Source organism: Orcinus orca, chromosome 7 (assembly GCF_937001465.1).
Source record: "Orcinus orca chromosome 7, mOrcOrc1.1, whole genome shotgun sequence".
In the NCBI taxonomy this organism is placed as follows: domain Eukaryota; kingdom Metazoa; phylum Chordata; class Mammalia; order Artiodactyla; family Delphinidae; genus Orcinus; species Orcinus orca.
Window position 1 is genome coordinate 60,585,450 of NC_064565.1, and position 21,877 is coordinate 60,607,326.

Here is a 21,877-nt window from a genome sequence, read left to right on the forward strand (position 1 = left end):
TTCATGCTATTATGTAACAAATTTGGGAGTATGTAGAGAAGTACCCACTTTTTGTTAGTTTGGATGGTAGTTTCTGTACTCGGGACCCTGGATGCCAGAGAAAGTGAAGGGCTACCAGGTAAAGGTATGTATTTTATATAAAGAATTTGATGAATCATTCATACCAATAATCACTCACCCATTTTCTTAAGATGAGAAGTAATTTTTCTGGATTGAGTAACTAAATTTACTAAGTGTTTAGACTTGGAGTCAAGGCAATTTAGAAGCTGTTTCTTATATTTTTGTTCATTTATTGGTTCATTTCCTGTTGCAATGGCTTTGAAGTCCTAACTGTGTGTGTGTAACCTGTGCTGCTTTCTCCACAGCTGACCCTTCATCGGAAAGCAAGGAAGATCAGTGGATGGGGGTCACCGTCCAGAGCCAAGGTCCAGGGGGCAAAGTTGTGGTAAGTGTAGAGAAGTGTGTCCATTCCACAGTGTCTGAGTGCCTGTTGTGTGCCACTGCTGGGCTTACAGTATTGAACAAAACAGGTAGAGCTTCTGCCTGCATAGAGTATACATTCTAGAAAACTGACTGCTTTAAAGCAGGAATTGATGTCAAGAAAAAATGAAAGCATTATTTTTCCTGTGATTTCTGATCTATTTTGAAATAGCTCTACGATCTGCTTTTCTTTAGAACTTTCAGATTCAAAGAACTTATTTAAAAACCTTTACCAATGTCCCTAAAACTCTAGGTGGTCTTAAAACAAGAAGCAAAGCAAAACTAGACATGCTTCACTTTGTTATACAGCAGAAACTAACACAACATTGCAAAGCAATTATACTCCAATAAAGATGTTAAAAACAAACAAAAACCTAGGCATGCTTTTTGTCTCAGGAACTATGTAGCTATTATAGATGAGTTATAAAAAATATATATGGGAATGGTCATGGAAAGTAAGGATCAGATAATTTTAAACTCTTTTATTATATATTCCGAGCTTCTTCAAATAGAAGTGGAAACGAAGAAAAAAGGGTCTGTTAGATGGAGTGTGCGAGGTGGCCTTGGAGGTGCCAGGCTGGATTATGATGATCTTTCTGTCTCTTTCAAAATCTGGTTGCTGTAACAAATTTATGTAGAATTTTGAGAAAAGTGAGAATTTTACCAAACACTGAATTTTTATATCTAAGGGGATGCATTATGGGAAATTGACTTGGACATTGTAAAGTGTTTTCAGCCTGTTATATGGAGGGTGGCCATGAATACCCTGTAAAATTAGACATTATTTCATCTCTCCCAGCAGTGTAATTGTCTCTGCCTTTTAAAATAAACTTAATCTCAGAGTTCAGAGGATAGTTAGTATTGATTATAAGGAAATAGTATAGGTAAAAGGAAAATGTCTTTGTTTTAGCAGTGTTAGCCTGATCCCTGTGAAAATATGTCCATGATTTCTCTCCTCTGGAATATGAGTACTTGTTTTCACAAACATACTGATATGAAGGTTTATATAGCCACTAAAAACCAATTAAACTGAGAAGATGAAATAGGGTGTTTCCCACTGTTTATGTGACAAGTAAATTTATAAATAAATTTGCCTGTGGATTACAGATTGGCATTCAGTGTTTGGATTGGAGCAGTATTCTCAGGCTGAGGGCAAGACAGAAGCCCTGTGCTAGAGAATGGTCTCCTTGCAACTGTGGGGAGGAAGATTTGCTGCTTTTCAGATCCAATCTCAGGAGGAGGCCACATTTAACATCCCACTTAGAATTAACCTCTTGATTATTGACAACTTCATCAATCTGTAATGAAAAACGTAGGGTTTGCCGACGTGTGTGGGCTACTTTATTCCATCTGTTTGCAGACATGTGCTCATCGATATGAAAAAAGGCAGCACGTTAATACAAAACAGGAATCCCGAGACATTTTTGGAAGGTGTTACGTCCTAAGTCAGAATCTCAGGATTGAAGATGATATGGATGGAGGAGACTGGAGTTTTTGTGATGGCCGATTAAGAGGTCATGAAAAATTTGGTTCTTGCCAACAAGGTGTAGCAGCTACTTTCACTAAAGACTTTCATTACATTGCGTTTGGAGCCCCAGGCACTTACAACTGGAAAGGTATGACGTGTGTATTTATAGAAATAGAGATTAGAATGATTACATAATTGCTATTATATGCACCATGATTTAGTACATTTTAAATGAAAACAACATGTGTTATAAGGCACTTTTATGTTGTAGAAGTAGGGTAGGATAGCAAAATATCTAATTTTTAAACACAAATAATGTTCAAAATGTATGTTTTAAGAGATTTTTTTCCCCCTTTGCCAGCAGTTTACATTAATATAAGTAATTAACTTTCTTCTGTAAGAATATAATTAACATTAGTTTTTGCTGTTTTGTATTTGCCTGTTTCATGAAGCTGAAAGTTTTAATTTTAAGGTAGGGATCGGAAAACTGAAAATAATTGAGTGGTGTCATGTACAAATAACATTGTATTAATACAGACTTTTTTTTTTTTTTGCGGTATGTGGGCCTCTCACTGTTGTGGCCCCTCCTGCCGCAGAGCACAGGCTCCGGACGTGCAGGCTCAACGGCCACGGCTCACGGGCCCAGCCGCTCCGAGGCATGTGGGATCTTCCCGGACCGGGGCACGAACCCGTGTCCCCTGCATCTGCAGGCGGACTCTCAACCACTGCGCCACCAGGGACGCCCTAGACATTTTTTCATTATGTATTATCTTAAAAGGCTGTGTTTTGCTAATAAAGCAGTATAGTTAGAAGCATAGATGTCAAATTAGGGAATTTTGAGATGATTTTGGATAACTTCTGGAGAGATTGTTTAATGGTATTGTTTAAATAATTTCGTGATATAGGTAAAAGGAGACACCGGGAGGGAGGGAGGGAGAATGGCCTGCATTTTTTGCCTGGATGAACATGGTCAGTGCTCCTGTAGTAAAAGTTCAACTTCTCTGAAGAAATTAAGCAGGTGTAGAAAAACCACTGTGTTATAAAGGACAATTAACCTTACTGTAATCCGTAGTGAAGAGAAGTGCATCTGATTTGGAAATAAGACTTTTTTTTGAGAAATTTATTAAAATAAATCCTGTGTTATAACATTTTCACTAGTCAGGAAAAACTTAGGAAAATTTTCCCTTTTTCCATTCAGAAATTTCCTATTAGAAATGAGCCTTGAGAACACCTTGCTCGATAGCAACCTTTGGGAGGAATTTCCTTTGGCCTCCCCGGCCCCAACCAAAACTTCCACGTAACAGCATTTGTCAGGTTATCTTGACCTAATCGAAATAACACATGAATTTAGAAATTGTTTTATTTTAGCAAGGATAGAGGCCATACATAGTAAAACAAAACAATAAAAACATCCATCAATTATGTATGGTTTAATTTATGGGAAACATGTTTTATCTGCTTTATAAATTCTGACTTAAAATGTTACCATTTATAGTGGACTATGTGAGATCTTCTCTTTTCAATTATTAGCTGTGAAAATTTTTTAAAGCTTTTAAATCTTTGGTTAAAGTGATTGGAAGAAAAGATCAAACTACTAATCTTACTTTCACAGTATAGTAAAAAGATAAATTGATTTAGGATTATAGAAAATGTAAAATATATCAGGTTCATATAATTTAAAAGTTTTTTGTAGGTTTAGTTAACTAAGTAAACATTCCATTTTCCATCTAGTGTCATAGCATTATAAAGATAATTCATGAAAATGCATGGGCATTTTTTTTTTTATTACTAGAACAAATTTGTTTGATGTAAAAATCTACACGAACATGATTTTTTAACTTTAATAACCTCAAAAGTCATCTTTCTTCTCCTTTTCTTCCTTCAGACTTTTCTTTCTGTGCTTAATGATAACACGAGGAATGTTTATTAGGAACCATCTATTTTATTTTGTTTCATCTTCATTTTTTTTTTAACCATTTCATTCTTTTAGGGATTGTTCGCGTAGAGCAAAAGAATAACACTTTTTTTGACATGAACATCTTTGAAGATGGGCCTTATGAAGTTGGTGGAGAGACTGACCATGATGAAAGTCTAGTTCCTGTTCCTGCTAACAGTTATTTAGGTAGGAACGAGAGTAGACGGCATGCCTGCCTCTTCAGATGCCTCTGTGTGACACCGCTGTCACAGGACCCTGGACTGCTAGGCTGAGAAGAGGCCAGGTTGGAGCCAGGGGACTGTGGCTGCATTTACTGGAATTTAAGCCTTGGTGATCCCAAGGTAACCTGACTGAAGCTTGGGATCCTTCCCGTCTCACCTGAGCTTGCTCAAAGCAGGAGGAAACCTACTACTCTCTCCTAAAATCTTCTGTCCTCCTGTGTGGAGGTCTGTTTCCTGAGCTAGTGTCGGCCTCTGTAACCTGAGGCAGGCTGTTCATGCATGGATGTTAGCAGGAGGCTGAAATGCCTTCCCTCTCCCTTCAGTGCCTCTTTTTGGAGAGAGACTCTTTAAGAGCTGCATTTATGAAGTTACTCTTAAGTGGCAGGTCAAGACCTCCAGGTCCGTCCTCTGTGATTGCTGTTCTCCACGGGTTGGCCTTGCTCCTGGATTGGGGCCCTCTTGTCACAAAGCCCCTGGCGGGTGGCACGGGGGTTTTACAGCTGAGCCTAAGCAGGAGTGCTAAGGCAGCTCTTGAGGACACCCAGATTGTGTCTAAGTGCCAATTCCTTAACTCCTAAGGCTTGTTTGCATTACTAATGGGTGTCCTAAATTATTCATGTGCATTATGGTAATTACACAAAGGCTTTTAAAAGCTTTAATTCTTGGTATGAGTTGACATAAAGAATAATTACTGTGCAATTCTTGGAAAAAATGTAAAAAATCTCCTAAACCTAAATAGTAACCTATTCTTTTTCAAAAATAGAGACATACCCATATGCTAGAGATATTACTAGAACAATGGAAGGTTAAAAAAAGAGAAAAAATAGGTGTAGATCTAAAAATAATTCTAAACAAGGTATTAGTAAATGTATTCTTCAAAAATTTTTGTAATTATATAGATATGTATGAACAATACTCTTAATTTAAAAAAAAAAAAAAAACTCTTCAGAAACTTCCCCACCGCCAAATTAAAAACTTGGTGTGAAGGCAAGAAGGGAGAAAAGTTATACTTATCACTTGTTAAGCACCTACCATGTGCTATAAATCACACACTATACTTACTACTTGATAGGTCTTATTTGATCTTCCCAACAATATAAAATAAGTATCATTGTCCCTCTGTTGCTGATGGGGAGAAAAAAAAACTTGTGCCTTAGGGACATTAATTTCCTAGTTCAAGGTCACACAATTAGTAATCCCCTAGCCAAGGGAAGAAACTTATGAAAATGACTGGGGCAGGGTGGGAAGCAGCTGGGAGTGTGAATGTTGTTAGTGGCTTTGCAGGACAGGAAGGGAACACAAGGCCGAGTGGTTTGGAGTCTCAATTATTAAATAGGCTTTTTCAGGGTAAAATCCTTTCCAAGGTAAATATTATCAACAAACCAATATTTTATTTGAATAAATTTTAACAGATAACCTCTCTTCAAATGGGTTATTTAGGAATTAAGTTTATGGTATCTCAAGTTAATGGTCAAGAAACCAACACTTTGGTCTGTAAGATAGATGCCCATGGATTTTATAAACTTAGTTTGTTGGAACATTTGAAAATATTAAACATTTTTTATTGAACGCATTTGCCACTTTTGGAATGAATTTCCTCAAAAGTGGTTGCCTGGGGGGAAAAGAGTGTCAAGTTTGTACTGTTACATTTTGGTTGTCCATGCTGTCTGTGCATCTGTCATTTCAAAAAAATCAGTAGGTTTTAGGAATAAAACGATCTGCATGAGGTTTGGAAGCTGGCAAAGAGGGTGGCTTGCCGGATGCAGTGGTGGCCTCATCATCCGGCGAGCACGGCCGTAGCTGGCGTGCCTCTTACCGAGTATAATTGCTTTTTCTTCAATCTCTTCCGTCCCGTGCATGTGTACAGGCCTGCTGTTTTTGACCAGCATTTCCTATACAGATCCCGATCAGTTTGTTTATAAAACACAGCCTCCTAGGGAGCAGCCCGACACATCCCCTGATGTGATGATGAATAGCTACCTAGGTTTGTGACCTCTGAGATGACAAATAAATTGTCTTGGTCATGGTCATTTAAGAATTTTTTTTTTGATCCATACAGAGCATAAATCTTTTTATTTTCTATTTCATTTCAAGTGAAGCACACATGAAAAGCATGTCGTGGTTGAGGCGCTGCAGACAGATGGCTTCCAGAGCTGGATTCAATTGTATCGCCCTCTTCTAAACTTGTAGCTCATCCTATTTTTTGACTCACTTCACAATTTGAGAACTGCAACAGTAGTGGTGAAGCTTTTTGTAAATAAAACCCAATAAACAGGGTGAGCTTATAGTGTTCTGCATCTGCCTCGCCCTTACATAGGAAGATTGGCTTAATATGAATGACTTTGATATGGGCGTCTGTGTTTGCTTGCCATTTAACCTCAATATTGGTAATCTGACATCCTACCTGATGCTTTATGGTGAGGTGTTCTACCGTTTTTCTGCCCTCTGAACAAGTATGTAATTGATACAGATGACAACTTGCTCACCTCTATTGTTTATACCAGGTTCTCAAACACTCTAGCTCATCAATCATGGTTTTGTTTGCATGTTTGTGTCTGAGAACTGAGTTGACCCCAAATAGTGAAACGCTGTCAGTGGTATATTAATGCTGTTTGCATTCTTATTCTTGCCTGACGACCAAGGAGATTGAGTACAGAAGTTACTAACTACTACATTAGAGCAAAACCCTATAACATGCACTCAATTACACTATGTCAGGTTGTATCCCAGTATATAGTATGTAACTTTCCCATGATAATTTAGTATCTAGCTTGATCTCCTTTCACAGCAGTTTCAGTATTAAAATGGGGCTCAAACTGATTCTTAAGATGCATGAATGCTTCATGATTCAAGTTACACAGATGCCAAATAGTATAGGTGCTTTTCTTTAAAAGTCTTAATACATTCCCATAGAAAGCAATGCAGTAGCCTACTACTTTGTACTTGTGTCACATCTCTTGGCTCTGTGACTCTTATCGTAGATGTGATAGCTGGTGGGGAGGGTCAGAGGAGAGTGGTGGGAGTAACCAGTGTTATATACCTCCTGAAAAACAGGGTTGATATGTACTGTTTTGTTTTTCTAGGGTTTTCTTTGGACTCAGGGAAGGGTATTGTTTCCAAAGATGAGATCACTTTTGTATCTGGTGCTCCTAGAGCCAATCACAGTGGAGCTGTGGTTTTGCTTAAAAGAGACCTGAAGTCTGCGCACCTTCTCCCTGAGCACATATTTGACGGGGAAGGGCTGGCTTCTTCATTTGGCTATGACGTGGCAGTGGTGGACCTTAACAAAGATGGGTAAGAACCTCTTAGGTTATTTTTTATGTGCAAAGAATTCATTGCTGCTCTGGCTTCTGTAGGTCTTGAGAAGAAATATCCTTTCGGGTTAGTTGATGGAAAAAATATTTCTGCTGCCAGGTCTTTACCATTCCATCACTCTTCCTCACTTATATTTTGGCAGTAGGCATCCGTTACCCTCCCCAGCGGGTAGGATTACATTTTCAGTTTTCAGTTTTACTATGTGCTGGGATCATGGGTCCGTGAGAATTAAACTTTAACTCAAAAAAAAAAAAAAACAAACCAAAAAAAAACCACCTACGAGGTTCTGTTCTCTGGTTTCTTGAGGGGCTGTTGGAGCATCCAGAATGTCCTGTTGAAAGTAGGGATTGGTGACAAAGTCAATACAAAGGTCTCTGTGGCTGGTGGTGCCAGTTTGGGTCTCGTAGAGAGATGAAGGTGGAGGGGAGTGGAATCTTTACTGGGAGTCTGCGCACTATAGATGTAACTTGGGAACTGGCTTCAAGTTCTTACTCTTGATATTTTTCTTTGGGTGTTTATTAGAGGCTACCTTGGTTTTTAAAAAATACTTTAATTGATGATATATAAATTCCAGATTTGAGGTCCTTTTATCATATCTCTTTGTGTCCTTAATACCTGGGCATGTGGGATTCTCCCTAAGCTCGCTGGTATTTTAGCCAATGGTTCACAGTTCTTCCCCTCATTATGTTTTCAGGTGGCAAGATATAGTTATTGGAGCCCCACAGTATTTTGATAGAAGTGGAGAAGTCGGAGGTGCAGCGTATGTCTACATTAACCAGCAAGGCAGATGGAATAATGTCAAGCCAATTCGTCTTAATGGAACCAAAGATTCTATGTTTGGCATTGCGGTCAAAAATATCGGTGATATTAATCAAGATGGCTACCCAGGTAGACAATAGATTATGAATTGGTCATGATTTATAGATTATTTGATTGTCTAAAATAGTGAGTGCTCATGGCATCTTATTTTAAAACATTGTATTGGAATGCTTTTAAAATTTAATGTTTGTTAAAATGTGGCGTTGTCAACAGATATTGCAGTTGGAGCACCCTACGATGGTAAGGGGAAGGTTTTTATCTATCACGGATCTGCAAACGGAATAAATACCAAACCAACACAGGTAACCAGATAACCTGGATTTCTACAACAAAGGTCTCAACAGTTTGCTTTCTAATGGAATGTTTAGGTTTATGTGAATTTTCACACTAATCATATTTTATTTACAAGTCTACAATAGTATGAATTTTGTTTTTATAAAAAAATGTATTATTAGAAGATAGCTTGTAAATAGATATAAATGCAATGACCTGGTTGTTTTAAATTGTAAAATTTCTTTGGTGAATTAGGAATCAAAGTAAGCCAAAGGAAAAGACTATTCTACCCTGACAGCATAAATAGATGGAAATGTGATATATTCCTTTTAGTAGCATACTAAATAGAGATGAAACTGGACGACCATAAGAGATGATTGTAATTGCATAGAATTCAGATACCAAAAACTAAAAATTGCTTTTGAGAAAAACAAGACATTTGGAGAGCAGGTAGAGAGGTTTGGTTTGAAATACACTGATCGACTTGATATAGTACACAAGCTCATCAAAAATTGTCTCTTTTGTCTTTTGAGGTACAACATAAATCAGATAACTTTTATGAAATAAAATGTATGAAGTGTTGGACCATATGTATACTTATTTATGATTTAGTTTTGATTTAATGTAATTTATAAGTTCAGTTCAAAAGAGACTTATGTGCCTTTTTCAAAGCATGGATAAGAGGCTCTATTTAGTGGCCCAGTGTCCATTCTGATGCCCTGTTCCTTTCAGATTCTCGAAGGTAAATCACCTTTTTTCGGATATTCAATTGCCGGAAACATGGACCTTGATAGAAATTCCTACCCCGATGTTGCTGTTGGTTCCCTCTCAGATTCAGTAACTATTTTCAGGTGTGTAATCTCTGACTTAAAGCATGTTTGGTAATCCGCTTACACTAGAATTTTTTTACCTTTTGAATTGAAATTTGTTAACAACTATACTTCAAAGGCAAAGGCTTGTATGAATTTTGAATATTCTTTTTCTCTTCAGAGTAGTGTAATGATGTAATAAAAACCTATTTTGTAAAGTCTTGCTGTAATTTTGAACTAGTTTTTTTAAAAAGGTCAGAATTGGTGGAAAATTTTTACTTTTGGATATATTTCAAAAACCTTTATTTTCATAAAAACTGAAACAGAAAATTTGACAGTATAAAGAATATAAAGATAGAAATAAATGTCCTATATTTCACCATCCATTATGAAACTCCAAAATTTTGGTTTATATCCTTCTAGTTTTTAATTTTCTGTGAATATACACATATGTTTAACAAAATTGAGATCATAACGTACATATTGTTTTGTAACCTGCTTTTGTTGGTTTGTAACGTATAGTGGCCTTTTTCCATGAGTGAGTTTATAATGCATAGTGGACTATCTCCCTGTCATTGAGTGCTTTTCTGAAATGAAGTTAATGGTTGTCTGAGATATCCCATGGCCGGATCATAGTTTACTTAACCACTGCCATACTGTCATTGGACACATTTATGTTGCTTTCCCGGTTTGGTTTCTTGCTCCTATTATGATACACAAAGCTGTGGTCAATATCCTTAATTTTCTTTGTGTCCTGGATTATTTCCTTATGGTAAATTCCTAAAAGTGAGTTGCTAAGTTGAAGGCTCATGTGTGTTTTAGGACTTGTGATTCAGGTTCACAAGTGAGATGACCTCCAGAAAGGCTGCAACAGTGTGCCCATCAGCTGTGTCTGAGTCCCCTTATCCCAGCAATTCCATCACTGCTGGAAATCACCAGGAAAAATTGTTAAAGAAGTTTTTTTTATTATTTAAAAAGCACATTCTTTAAAAAAAAAAAAAAGGTTAATACAGAATTTCAGTTAAGTGCAAGTTCCCCAATATTCTCTTCTTCCACGAAACAGCTTTTAATAGTTTTGAGTCTCTCTCCAGTTCTAGGGTATCATCAAAAGGCCATACTATAACTGCTGGTCTCTATTCTGGCTTTTAAAAATTAATCTCTTCAGTTATCTCTCCTTGTTAATGCAGATACATCAATCTTACTCTTTCTAACAACTTAATATTATTCCATAATATGCATTTAATGAATCCTCAGTTGATGGAATTTTTAGACAGTCTTTGACTTTTATCTATTATGAACAGTGTGCTATACAGTATATTGTATGTATCTCTATGTAATGGATTGTTTTAAAGAAAAATTCCTAGAAATAGAATTGCTGGGGTGAGGTTAGCACATTTTTGTATTGATACATATACCCACAGAAAAGTGCTAGCGATTTATGCTCACAATAACCTGCTAGAGGGCCCATTTTCTCACACCCTTACCAACATTGAACAGGATGAATCTATTTAATTTTTGCCAGTGTGATATATGTGATCTCATCTTTTGAGTGAATTTGCATTTCTTTGCTCATTGGTGAGAGTGAACCATTGGGGTTTGTTTTTTTAAACTATTTGGCTCTATAGTCTTTTTTTGTTTTGTTTTGTTTGCGGTACGCAGGCCTCTCACTGTTGTGGCCTCTCCCGTTGTGGAACACAGGCTCCAGACGCGCAGGCTCAGTGGCCATGGCTCACTGTCCTAGCCGCTCCGCGGCATGTGGGATCTTCCCGGACCGGGGCGCGAACCCGTGTCCCCTTCATCGGCAGGCGGACTCTCAACCACTGCGCCACCAGGGAAGCCCTCTATAGTCATTTTTATCTAAAGAATGTCTTTAAAGAAATAGGCAGTGATGTACAATGAAACCCTAAAAGAAGAAAATCTGTGCCGTATGTACACTTGGTGCCATCATTGCCCTTTGTTCTTCCAGAAGGTGCAAGTGTAGATGTGGCCTCTATGTCTAAATAGAATCCTAAGCAAGACCCCTGGGGGTAGGAAAACGACACCAGGACACCTCTGAAGAGCAGGCTATTTAAAAAAACTAGAATATACTGCACGTTTATATAATGTAGTATAGAATACTATAGAAAAATAGTTTTCTAGTTAAATGGCAAGATCTATGAAAGCCATTTTATATGAAAACTAAGAACCACAAGAGACGTTACAGATGACAAAAGTAGGAGATGTGAAAATCAGTGGAGAAAAATGTATCTGGGATATGAGGCCAAAGGAAGAAGAAAAAAAAAATTTAGTTAACTGAATGAATGTGTGTTACTACCTTTATATGCTTGTTTCTCTCTGTACATATAAGTGTTAGGTATTAACCTTAAAATACTCAACATTTTTAAAAGGTGGAAGAGTATAGCATAACATTCAAGTATTTTAGCAAGTTTCCAGCAGAAAGCAATTTGAACTTCTAGTTCTAGTTTGAGGCATAGACCTCAGGTGTCAAGAAGACTTGAATTTCTGTAACAAAATTTGGTTACGACGTCTTTCCCAGTAGATAACCTGACTTTAGCCAATTAAATATTTGCCTCTGTATGTAATTGATATTTTAATATCCTTACTTTCCCATCCTCATAAGTAGGTTGACTGTGAACCCTGTAAATGTGTTCCTTCATTCCTCATAGATAGTATGAAAATAAATTTCAAAAGCCTTTGATAATAAGATAATAAGAAATAAGGTAACTCCCTTATTTTACAAACAAGGAAAATGGAGGCCCAGGACTTGCTTGAACTTTTAAGGCTGGATCCTGTGAGAACAGGGTGTGGTACCTAAATCTTCCCAACTTCAGTCCCTGGGCATTTCTCCCCACTAAATTATACTAGTACTTCAGGGTACTTAATAAATAAATGCTAATTAAACATGAGACAGCTGAGCCATAAGATTTGCTTTATGTGTTAAGACATTTTTTATGATTCATATATAATGTGCACTCAGAATTGTGTGTGTATGTTTAAAAACAGAAATAAAAATAGGATTTAGGCAGAAGTATGTGTTAAAATATTTCCTTTTGAAATTTATGCCGCACTAAAGCCTTACTTAATAGTATTGTATGTAAAACACTCCAGCATCTGTAGCAACTGGCTTTAAAATATTTGTGAATTTTTGCCTTTTAAATATGCTCTCAAGACTTTAAGAACATATCTACAGGCGTACTTCGTTTTATCATACTTTGCTTTATTGCGCTTCACAGATACTGTGTTCTTGGTTTTTTTTTTTAACAAATTGAAGGTTTGTGGTGAGGTGCCATTTTTCTAATATCATTTGTTCACTTCATGTCTCTGTGTCATATTTTGGTAGTTCTTGCAACATTTTAAACTTTTTCATTATTATTATTTTCATTATGGTTGATCTTTGATATTATTGCTACGACTTCCTGAAGACCCAGATGCTGGTTAGCATTTTTTTTTTTTTTGGCAATAAAGGTTTCTTTTTTCTTCTTTTTTTTCTCTTCTTTCTTTTTCTACAAACCCTCGTGTCGAGGGCTGACTTTGAATAGATCGCAGCGAGGGAGCTGCTCTGCTAATAAAGTATTTTTTAATTAAGGCATGTACATTGTTTTTTTAAGACATCATGCCATTGCAACTTAATAGACTACAGTATAGTGTAAACATAACTTTTATATGCACTAGGAAACCAAAAAATTCAAGTGACTCCTTCATTGCAATCCTTTTGCTTTGTTGCCGTGATCTGGAACCAAACCTGTAGTATCTCCGAAGTATGCTTGTAGTTAGGATCTTAGAAATTAGTAGCTGTCTAAATGTAAAATAACAATAGAAAGGTAGACAGTTAAGATAAAGGGAAATGAAGAAACAAAATGTAGGCAGCATTTGCCCTTTAATTGGCTCCTGGCTTCCCCAGGAAGGTACTCAAAACCTCTCTGGCCTACTGATAGATGGATTCCAGAAGTTCAAAGTAGCTGTTTGGAATTTGGATACATTTTCTTGTCGAAACACTGTTCTCCAGAATGGCTGTGTTTACCACAAACCCACTAAAGTCACGGTGACTGAATCCCTGTGGTAGTGGAGCAATAGAACCTGCTCTGAGTCCCTGCTGGAGAGCGAAGGAGCAGAGAGGTGCGCGGTCTCCCCAGCCACCATACACTTGTACTTCCCTGCCTCTGGGGCAGGGGCTAAGCCGTAGGCCCTTGGTGACCCCTTGGCTGTGGGAAGTAGGGAAGAATACGTAAGGGAGAAAGATGATGTTTTTACATGGTGAGAAGGGCTAAAGTTGTGGGACTCAGCTTCTTGTGTGCCTGTGAGGTTGGGTTAGGCAGAGCAGAGAGGGGAAAGGATAAAGGATTCAAGGTTTTGCTTGTAGAGATATTGTGCGGGTAGAAAAGCTGTAGTCAGTACTGGCAGCAGGTGGACAAAGGCTTAAGGTTGGGGGTGGGAGATTCCGAGGGAGGATAGGAAGGGCACATGTTTGTAAGATGGGGACCCGTAAGTTCAGGATTTGCCTGGATTACTAAAATTCACATGCATGTAGAAATCCTGACAGCGAGCACCCCAGGTGTTAGGTGTATGTTGGTGTAATCTTTTTTTTTTTTTTTTGGTGTAATCTTTTTTTGGCAAGATTACTCAGAATTAAAAATGCATGTGTTCTTTGACTCAGCAATTCTGCCTAGGAGTTTAATCCTACAGATAAATAGATGTATGTATTTAGGATGCATACATGTGCATGGATGTATATGCAAGGATGTCTGTCAGAGCAGAAAGACTTAAAAAAATTATCAGTGTCTACTGATTAAGGACTGGTTAAATAAATGATGTTATGTTGACACATGCAACACCACCAGCTGTGAAGAACAACTAGGTTTGTGTGTATAGATATGAGAAGACCTCTGAAATGTTAGTGCATGAAAAAAGTAACATGCAGAGCGATAAGCATGAAAAGCTGCCACTTAAAAAATAGATGCATGTTATTATATTTAATTTTAGATAATATTTTTAACTGAAACTGACTGATAACGTCTGGAAGGACATGCAAGTCTCCTTAGGGGTTTAGGTGGGGACGAGACATATTTGCCTGAAAACTCTGGAACTTTTACATGTTGCCCATATTATTCTTTCAGTTTAAAAAACTAATATTAAAATCATTAAAACAATCTATAATTTTAAATAAATCATATTTAAACATTTTTATAAATATCGTGTAAACAGGTTTTAAATTATCTCTGTTAACAGTTGTTTTCTTTAGCAGTGTGGGAGCAGAAATCACATTGGGGAACATTTTTTTTCCTGTGGTTTTTAAGATGCCACATCTGAGGATGCCTATCTAGTATGTGAGTTCATCTTACCTCCAAGTAGCAAAGGGCTGAGCTTGTTTTTTCACTCCTTTGTCTTCAGATCCCGGCCTGTGATTAATATTCAGCAAACCATCACAGTTACACCTAACAGAATTGATCTCCATCAGAAAATGCCCTGCGGGGCGCCTAGCGGGATATGGTGAGCGTTTGCGCTGTGTCCACTCTTCCCCCAGTGTCACGTCTCTGCTTGATGATGGCCCTGTTACCCTGAGGAGCCACAGGGAAGATTAAGAGAAATGGTCAAAGGGAAGAGGAATCTGTCAAGTGAATATATAACATTTTACTCATCAGTCGTCACTGGGGGGATTTCAGGGCTGGGGAACGTGTTGGGATTTTTTTCTAGGGCAATAATGCATCTCTTAAGAAATATGTGTTTGATTTTATACAGCCTGAAGGTCAAGGCCTGTTTTGAATATACTGCCAAACCCACTGGTTACAATCCTTCAATAAGTAAGTACCTGCTACTTTTAAAATTATATCTTTTCTGTCTGCCAGGTTGAAAGTTGCATAAATAATAGAAGAATAAAAAACTGTAATGGCCAGAATGGGTCCATAAATTCTGGTTTAAAGAACTAAGTCTATCTGTTGTCTCCTCTTTAATCAGGAGGGTGAAGCCCAAGGGGAAAACTGCATTTGGTCCCCATTTGAAGTTTCCAGAGCAGATGATGTAGGACGGAATGAATGCCTTGGAAAAGTACTCATTTGCTTCCACAACCGTTTCCTCCATTTCTGTCTTTGAAAAGCAGTGTGGAAAATTGGTTTTGTACTTGTGAGGTGGCGGGTGGTAGCTGTAGAAGAGTGACCGCAGGAGCCTGCGTCCTGCTCTAATAATTACCAGTTTATAGTCTCTTTGCTGCCCAGTCCCCTCCCAGAGGCCTCCATGGCCCAGAACACCCAAGCTGTGTCCCCGAGGGTGGGCCCTGGGGGGACGTGAAGGCCGGCCTTGAGAACTCAGAGACTTGGGCCCTGCTCCTGGTTCCAGCACCGATGCTGACTGACCCTTCAACACAGAGCAAGTCCCTTAACGTTTGAGTTTTTATTTTCCTATCAGTTTAAAAAAAAAAAAAAGCTTCTGATAGGAATTGCTACATAGGATTGTGGTGGAGAGCAAATGAGATAAGGTGGGGAAAGCAGGTTGTCATTTTTAAGGTCTAGTCCGCTTCCTTTCTTTATAACCCGAATAGGAGTTTTGCCACGAAGTTTGACAAATTTTTAACGATACTCTCACAGTAGTGATGATCACCTAGGCCTTGTCTGGTATGTTTTAGTAGCAGCTGTACCTCTTCAGGAGTAAGCCAGAGTGAAGTTGGGGGCCTAGGAATTTAAAGAAAATCTTTTCCGCAAAGAGGAAGTACAGAGTGAGGGTGATTTCCTTCCCGGGTCGGCCGTGGTCCCAGCAGCTCAGTATTCTAGTGCAGCAATGCCCCCAGGAGAAGCTTTCTGGAAGGACAGGGTGGTCTATTCTCATGGCTTTCAGTTTTTACTCTACCTTGAGATGGAGTGAGTTCTCTTAGGGTTTGTCCGTGTTACCTAAAGTATTACTTTCTTTTCTTTATTAAAAAATGTCCCTTTATAACACCCCAGAATTTGACAACTAAGTCAGCCTTCACCCAATCCATGCTGTCATAGGCCCACGTGGCCTTCATCTTACCAGATTTTAAACTGTCCTCAGGTGGTTTCTTCATCTCTTTGACCTTTTTAGGCCCCTTCTTCTGGGCCACCTCCTGCTGTATGGTCTCCCCACAGGATCTGTGGACCTTGCATGGAGTGTGCACGGTGTGCGTGTATTAGGACTTTCTACACCGGAGGAGCTGTGGCCTTTCACTTTACTTTTGATGTAGCCGGTATTTTATTGAGTACAGAGAATCGTTTTTTGTGTGGCTTTCAGTGACGACATATTTTATGATTTCTCACAATCTGTCATCCTCTCAGTGTAGTTTGTGTTGTTTTTACCCAAATACAGTGCCTTACACTTGCTGGCTTGGGTGACGTGCCTTGTACCATTGTGTTTGGAAGTAGCCTAGAGAGACCAGGAGAAACAGTGATTCTTTGGGCAAGGAGAGGAAACGGAGACACGTTTTTTATTCTATTGGTCATGTTCTCAAACCACTCTGTTTGCCTGTAGATGTGAAATCTCACCGGAACACTCCGTGTCTTCCCCCAGATCAATCATTTCTACAAAATAAATTACAAACTTCCTTCTAGCTTTAATGCTGCGCTTGATGCCATGTAAATTAATTTTATATTCTGTAACTACTCCATTAACCAAGTGTTTATGGATGGCCTACTATAGATAGAACTTTTTTTTCTGAAGACATTGAGAGAAAACCTGTTTTCATTGCCTTTGCTTCCGTGGTATTGGGAAATTCTGAATCAAATAAAGCAGAACTTGCATAAAGCTGCAGAAGTTAATACCTCTAAAATCTGTGTTCCCAGTGTCAGAGAGTGTGAGCTTATTGTCTGACTAGGCTGTTTTAACTTGGCAGTCCTCAGATGTGGTGTTCCATACGTACAGATATTTATAATTGAGCCTTAATGACTATTCTACTTGGCTTGCCCCTCAAAAGGTCAGCAAAGGTGGCCGGCAAGGATTTTAAGATGATGTGAACTGTCTGGAGGGTCAGAAAAGGTTAGAGTGGGTTTGGTAGATAAACGGTTTTAATGCACCCACACCCTCCCCTGCTTTTGCTGTGAGGCGCACTCAGCACGTGAGCCTTCGTCTGGTTCATTGTGAAGTTAGCAGGTCACTGATAAATGGATGATGTCAAGGTTCACAGAGGGCCTAAAATGGAGGCCCGTTCCATTTGGCAGCCGTGACATTTAGGAATTCTTTAGATGGACACAGAAATTACTATTGAAACTGTCATTTCTAAATTTTGGCCTTCCATATTGGAACAGCTATTGTTTCAGCATAAGGATGACGTCACATTGTGTGCACGCAAATGTGCATTGGCCGTATGTTGGCGTGTATGCTTCTGTTCATCTATTCTACCACTTATATTTATGTCAGGTGTTCTGCTGTTGCCGGGGAGTACAGTGGTGAACCGACTGAGGTGGTCCCTGGCACGGCTTTGCCTGGGAAGATGGTCAGGCAGTCACAGGTCAGCCGGCTAAGTGTGGTTATGGGAGGAATACTGTCGGACCCCCAGGAGGGGCGAGGAGAGGCTTCCTAGAGGAAGCGATGTCCACGCTGAGATCTGAAGGAGGAGTAGGGTTAGTCAGCCAGTGACGGGGAGTCAAAAAGTAGGGGGTGGTCCAGCCGGCAGAAGGGGAGAGTGACTTGCGCAGAGGCCTAGGGGAAGTGGGGACCTGCATGTCTAAGAGGCTTTGTAAGGCAGTCGTCTTTTGTGTTTGTGACAGAGACTGTAGGATTTGCCTCCATCCCTCACTGCAGGTCCCTGGGCCAGCCACCTAGCTCTGTGGGCCTCCAGTTCTTCATGTGGAAGAAGAGGGAATTAAAATAGATGCTCTTAAAAAGGTCTCTTCCAAACTCTAATGTGAATATTAGAACATGGGTTACTCATTTTCTGGAGCAGATTTTTTTTCCTTGAAGCTACCTGCCCTGGCCCTGTACACACTGGTTCACTTCCTCTTCTGATGGTTAGTGAGTGATTAATAAATGTAAGTCATTTAAGTGTTGGCCCATAAAGAAACACAGTTAGAGTTAGCAGTTACATATAGCGAACTGGCAAAGAATGCATTCTGAAGTCAAGAAGTGAGATTTTGATCATCCAAACCCTAGCTTGTCTCCAGGCTCTGTTAGTGTCGGTAATCGCAAGCAGGATGTGCCTTCTGGGGCTTTGGAAGTGGAAACTTTGGTTGTCGGAGCTTTATTAGCTAACAAACGGGCCCTCTAGTCCCTGAAAGGAAGTATATTTTTACCTTTTAATTCTTTTTCTTTTTTAAGTGAAAAGTCTCATCCTGTTGTCAAAAGACATCTCCATCTCTAACATATATATTGTTCCTCTTTTAGACAACTCTCCTTTATCAAAGCTTCTTAAACTTGAATGTGTGTAAGAACCACCTGATGATCTTGTTAAAATGCAGATTCGGGTTAAGTAGGTCTGGCTGGGGCCCAAGGTTCTGCATTCCTGACACAACTCAGGAGAAGCCCCTGCTGCTGATCTAGAGAACATTTTTGAATTTAAGCATCGGACTGTTGAAGGGGGAGTCAGTTTAGGCGCTTAGGGAGTGTTGGCTGCCCTCCTGTTGTCTGAGGTACTCTTGAGTTCTAGAAACACAGTCAGACACTGATTCTTAGATGCTGCTCTGAGGTTTTGACTTACTCTCGAGCTCCCCCAGGTGGCCCAATGGAACTGTAGCTTTAAAACATTATTCACAGCAATGGGTAGGAGAGAACAGCTTGATTTGAAACATCATAATTCAGTCAGAATGTACATTACCAGGGAATATGAAGGAAAACAATGGCAGTGGGAACAAGTGTTCTAGGAGGGATTAAAATATATCAAAAAGGGACTCACCATACTTACAGCTGTCTTGTGTATGAATGCACTTCTGAGTTGCCATGATTTTGTTGATTTCACCTAGCCATTGCCGGCACACTGGAGGCTGAAAAGGAAAGAAGAAAATCTGGGCTGTCATCAAGAGTTCAGTTTCGAAACCAAGGTTCTGAGCCCAAGTATACGCAGGCGCTCACTCTGAGCCGGCAGAAGCAGAAGGTGTGCATGGAGGAAACCCTGTGGCTCCAGGTGAGGGCTGCAGACAGATCAGTTCTTTAAAGGGTGACGTGGAGATTTCTGACATTTATACCAGCCACCCATTTTCCAGTACAAAGGAAAGCATTGTTTCGGAGTTCCCCAGTAGCAAGTATAGCATGCTTAACTGTACCTCTGCATACTTTCCAGGAAAATATCAGAGATAAACTGCGTCCCATCCCCATAACAGCTTCAGTAGAGATCCAAGAGCCGAGCACTCGGAGGCGAGTGAATTCACTTCCAGAAGTTCTTCCAATTCTGAATGCAAACGAACCCAAGTCTGTTCATACAGATGTAAGTCTTTCTGACTTTCATTTTGCCAATTGTTTGCCCTGTTATTGTGCTAAATCAGACATCTCTGAAGGCAATAGAACCAGTGATTGATTTGCTCTAAAGGCCATTCCTTGGCAGTAAATAAGCTTTTTAACATATGCAAGGTTTGTTGCAGAAAATGTTTCCCAAATTAGCAGTGAACATACAGGGTACAATTGGAGCCAGAGAGTATTTTTCTTAATAATTTTTGGCCACTGCAACTTACTGAGGCTATAATTGACAGAACTTACTATTCTCACATCAAGTTTCTCCTGTAGCTGTATGGAGGAAGAAAAATGCATTGTATTTTATCACTGAGAGCATTAAAATGTAGAAAAGAAACTGTTGTTAGTCTGAACGTGAAAATCAAGGAGTATCAAAATTCAGCAAGGCAAAAATGTATTAACAGTAAGATAGTCATTTAGTGCCTAATGTAGCCTCTGTAATCTAAGGAAGAAAAATTTATATCGGATGGCTTGCTGTATACCACTTATGAGGTGCGGTCTGTTTGCTAGGGTTTAGGATGGCTGAGATGCCAGATTAGGCTGGGGAGTGGTGACATCTTGATTTGGCGTTTTGTACTTGTTGTCAAAATCTAGTTCATACTGGAGTGTCCACTCTGAGGCACCTGGTTCTAATGGCTCACTGACGAAGGTCTTCACGAGTGAGTTAGGCTTGGGGGCTGATGCCTAAATCTGCACATTGTAGTTTATTGTCATCAAGCATAGTTCCTTGTATACTTTTCAATATACTCTCAATGTCATAATCACATTAATATTTCTTGTGTATATTGCCAGCTCCATAGTCACGTTAAACGTGACAAGCAAGGAGACCGTTTTCCTCATTATTTATCAGTGTGATTATTGAGCACCCCTTAGCACAGTGCAAGATACTCTGCCCTTTGCTTTCCTGACGTTGAACTCTGTTTCCCCATCTGTGCAATGGGGCTCTGAATAGTATATGCCTCATAGGTCCCTTGTGAGGATTACATGAGTTAAAATATGTAATCATGTGTTAGGTAGCACTGTCATTATTATTGGTAATTCTTACAGTAACCCTGTATAGTAGGGAGGTGGTATCCCATGTCACCTGTGATGAAACTTAGACTCTGAAAGGTTAAGTGACTCGCCCAAAGCCATACAACTGAGTGAGCAGCAGAGCCAGGTTTACTCTTTACTCTCCTACAGCACCTCAGTGCCCTGGCCAGAGTGTTCTGAAAACACAGTTTCATTAAAGGACAGAGTGGGCGTTTGATGCAAAGTATGTTTGTAGCTTGGATTCTGCTGTCGTAATTGTCACACAGGGAAATGAACTGTATGGAAACAGTCACCTATGTAGAGTCCTAAGTGATGTAAATTACAACGATTTTGTTTTCCTACAGGTGCACTTCTTAAAAGAGGGATGTGGAGACGACAATGTATGTAACAGCAACCTTAAGCTAGAATATAAATTTTGTACCCGAGAAGGAAATCAAGACAAATTTTCTTATTTACCAATGTAAGAACTGCTCCATAGCACTAGCAAAAATGACTCTGGCTTTGCAGTGACTTTTTGTGAAGGGTTATTGAAAATGTATTGAGAGCTTTGTCATTTTCCTTTTGTTTTTCAATAGTCAAAAAGGTGTACCAGAACTAGTTCTAAAAGATCAGAAGGACATTGCTTTAGAAATAACAGTGACAAACAGCCCTTCCAACCCAAAGAATCCCACCAAAGATGGTGATGACGCTCATGAAGCTAAACTCGTCGCCACTTTTCCGGACACTTTGACTTATTCTGCATATAGAGAACTGAGGGCTTTCCCTGTAAGTATTTCTGGAGACCATGTTGGCCGGAAAAAACATTGTGTGGCAGGTGAATGTGTTGTGATCTGGTATGTTCTTCTGTTACAGGAGAAACAGTTGAGTTGTGTTGCAAACCAGAACGGCTCACAAGCAGACTGCGAGCTTGGGAATCCTTTTAAAAGAAATTCCAGTGTGGGTGATGCCTTTACATACTGTATTTTAGTGTTTCAAATAACACTACAGTATCGATATGCTCAGTCTGTGTTAACAGCTACTTCTGTTTTTTAGGTTACTTTTTATTTAATTTTAAGTACAACTGAGATCACCTTTGACACCACAGATCTGGATATTAATCTGAAGTTGGAAACGTAAGAGTTCTTTCAACCTTCCATTCAGAATT

The 21,877-nt window shown here is 39.2% G+C and overlaps 1 protein-coding gene and 1 long non-coding RNA gene across 3 annotated transcripts in view; one reads left to right on the forward strand and one right to left on the reverse strand.

Moving 5' to 3' along the window:
- The window catches only part of ITGA6 (integrin subunit alpha 6), a 76,302-nt gene that overhangs the window by 37,753 nt on the left and 16,672 nt on the right, over window positions 1-21,877 (forward strand). For both annotated transcript variants that reach the window (XM_004267309.4, XM_004267310.4), the window contains exons 3-17: window positions 366-445; window positions 1,841-2,096; window positions 3,939-4,070; window positions 7,189-7,399; window positions 8,115-8,308; window positions 8,453-8,541; window positions 9,245-9,363; window positions 14,710-14,808; window positions 15,058-15,119; window positions 19,218-19,378; window positions 19,535-19,678; window positions 21,078-21,193; window positions 21,309-21,498; window positions 21,586-21,669; window positions 21,766-21,845. In XM_004267309.4, coding sequence (XP_004267357.1) covers window positions 366-445; window positions 1,841-2,096; window positions 3,939-4,070; window positions 7,189-7,399; window positions 8,115-8,308; window positions 8,453-8,541; window positions 9,245-9,363; window positions 14,710-14,808; window positions 15,058-15,119; window positions 19,218-19,378; window positions 19,535-19,678; window positions 21,078-21,193; window positions 21,309-21,498; window positions 21,586-21,669; window positions 21,766-21,845 — 2,017 coding nt within the window. The remainder of the gene's footprint in view (window positions 1-365; window positions 446-1,840; window positions 2,097-3,938; window positions 4,071-7,188; window positions 7,400-8,114; window positions 8,309-8,452; window positions 8,542-9,244; window positions 9,364-14,709; window positions 14,809-15,057; window positions 15,120-19,217; window positions 19,379-19,534; window positions 19,679-21,077; window positions 21,194-21,308; window positions 21,499-21,585; window positions 21,670-21,765; window positions 21,846-21,877) is intronic.
- LOC125964999 (uncharacterized) lies at window positions 10,310-17,101 on the reverse strand. The gene is made up of 3 exons (XR_007478416.1): window positions 16,321-17,101; window positions 14,661-14,876; window positions 10,310-13,117 (listed from the first exon to the last, which is right to left on the reverse strand). It is a non-coding gene; the product is annotated as an uncharacterized LOC125964999 (long non-coding RNA).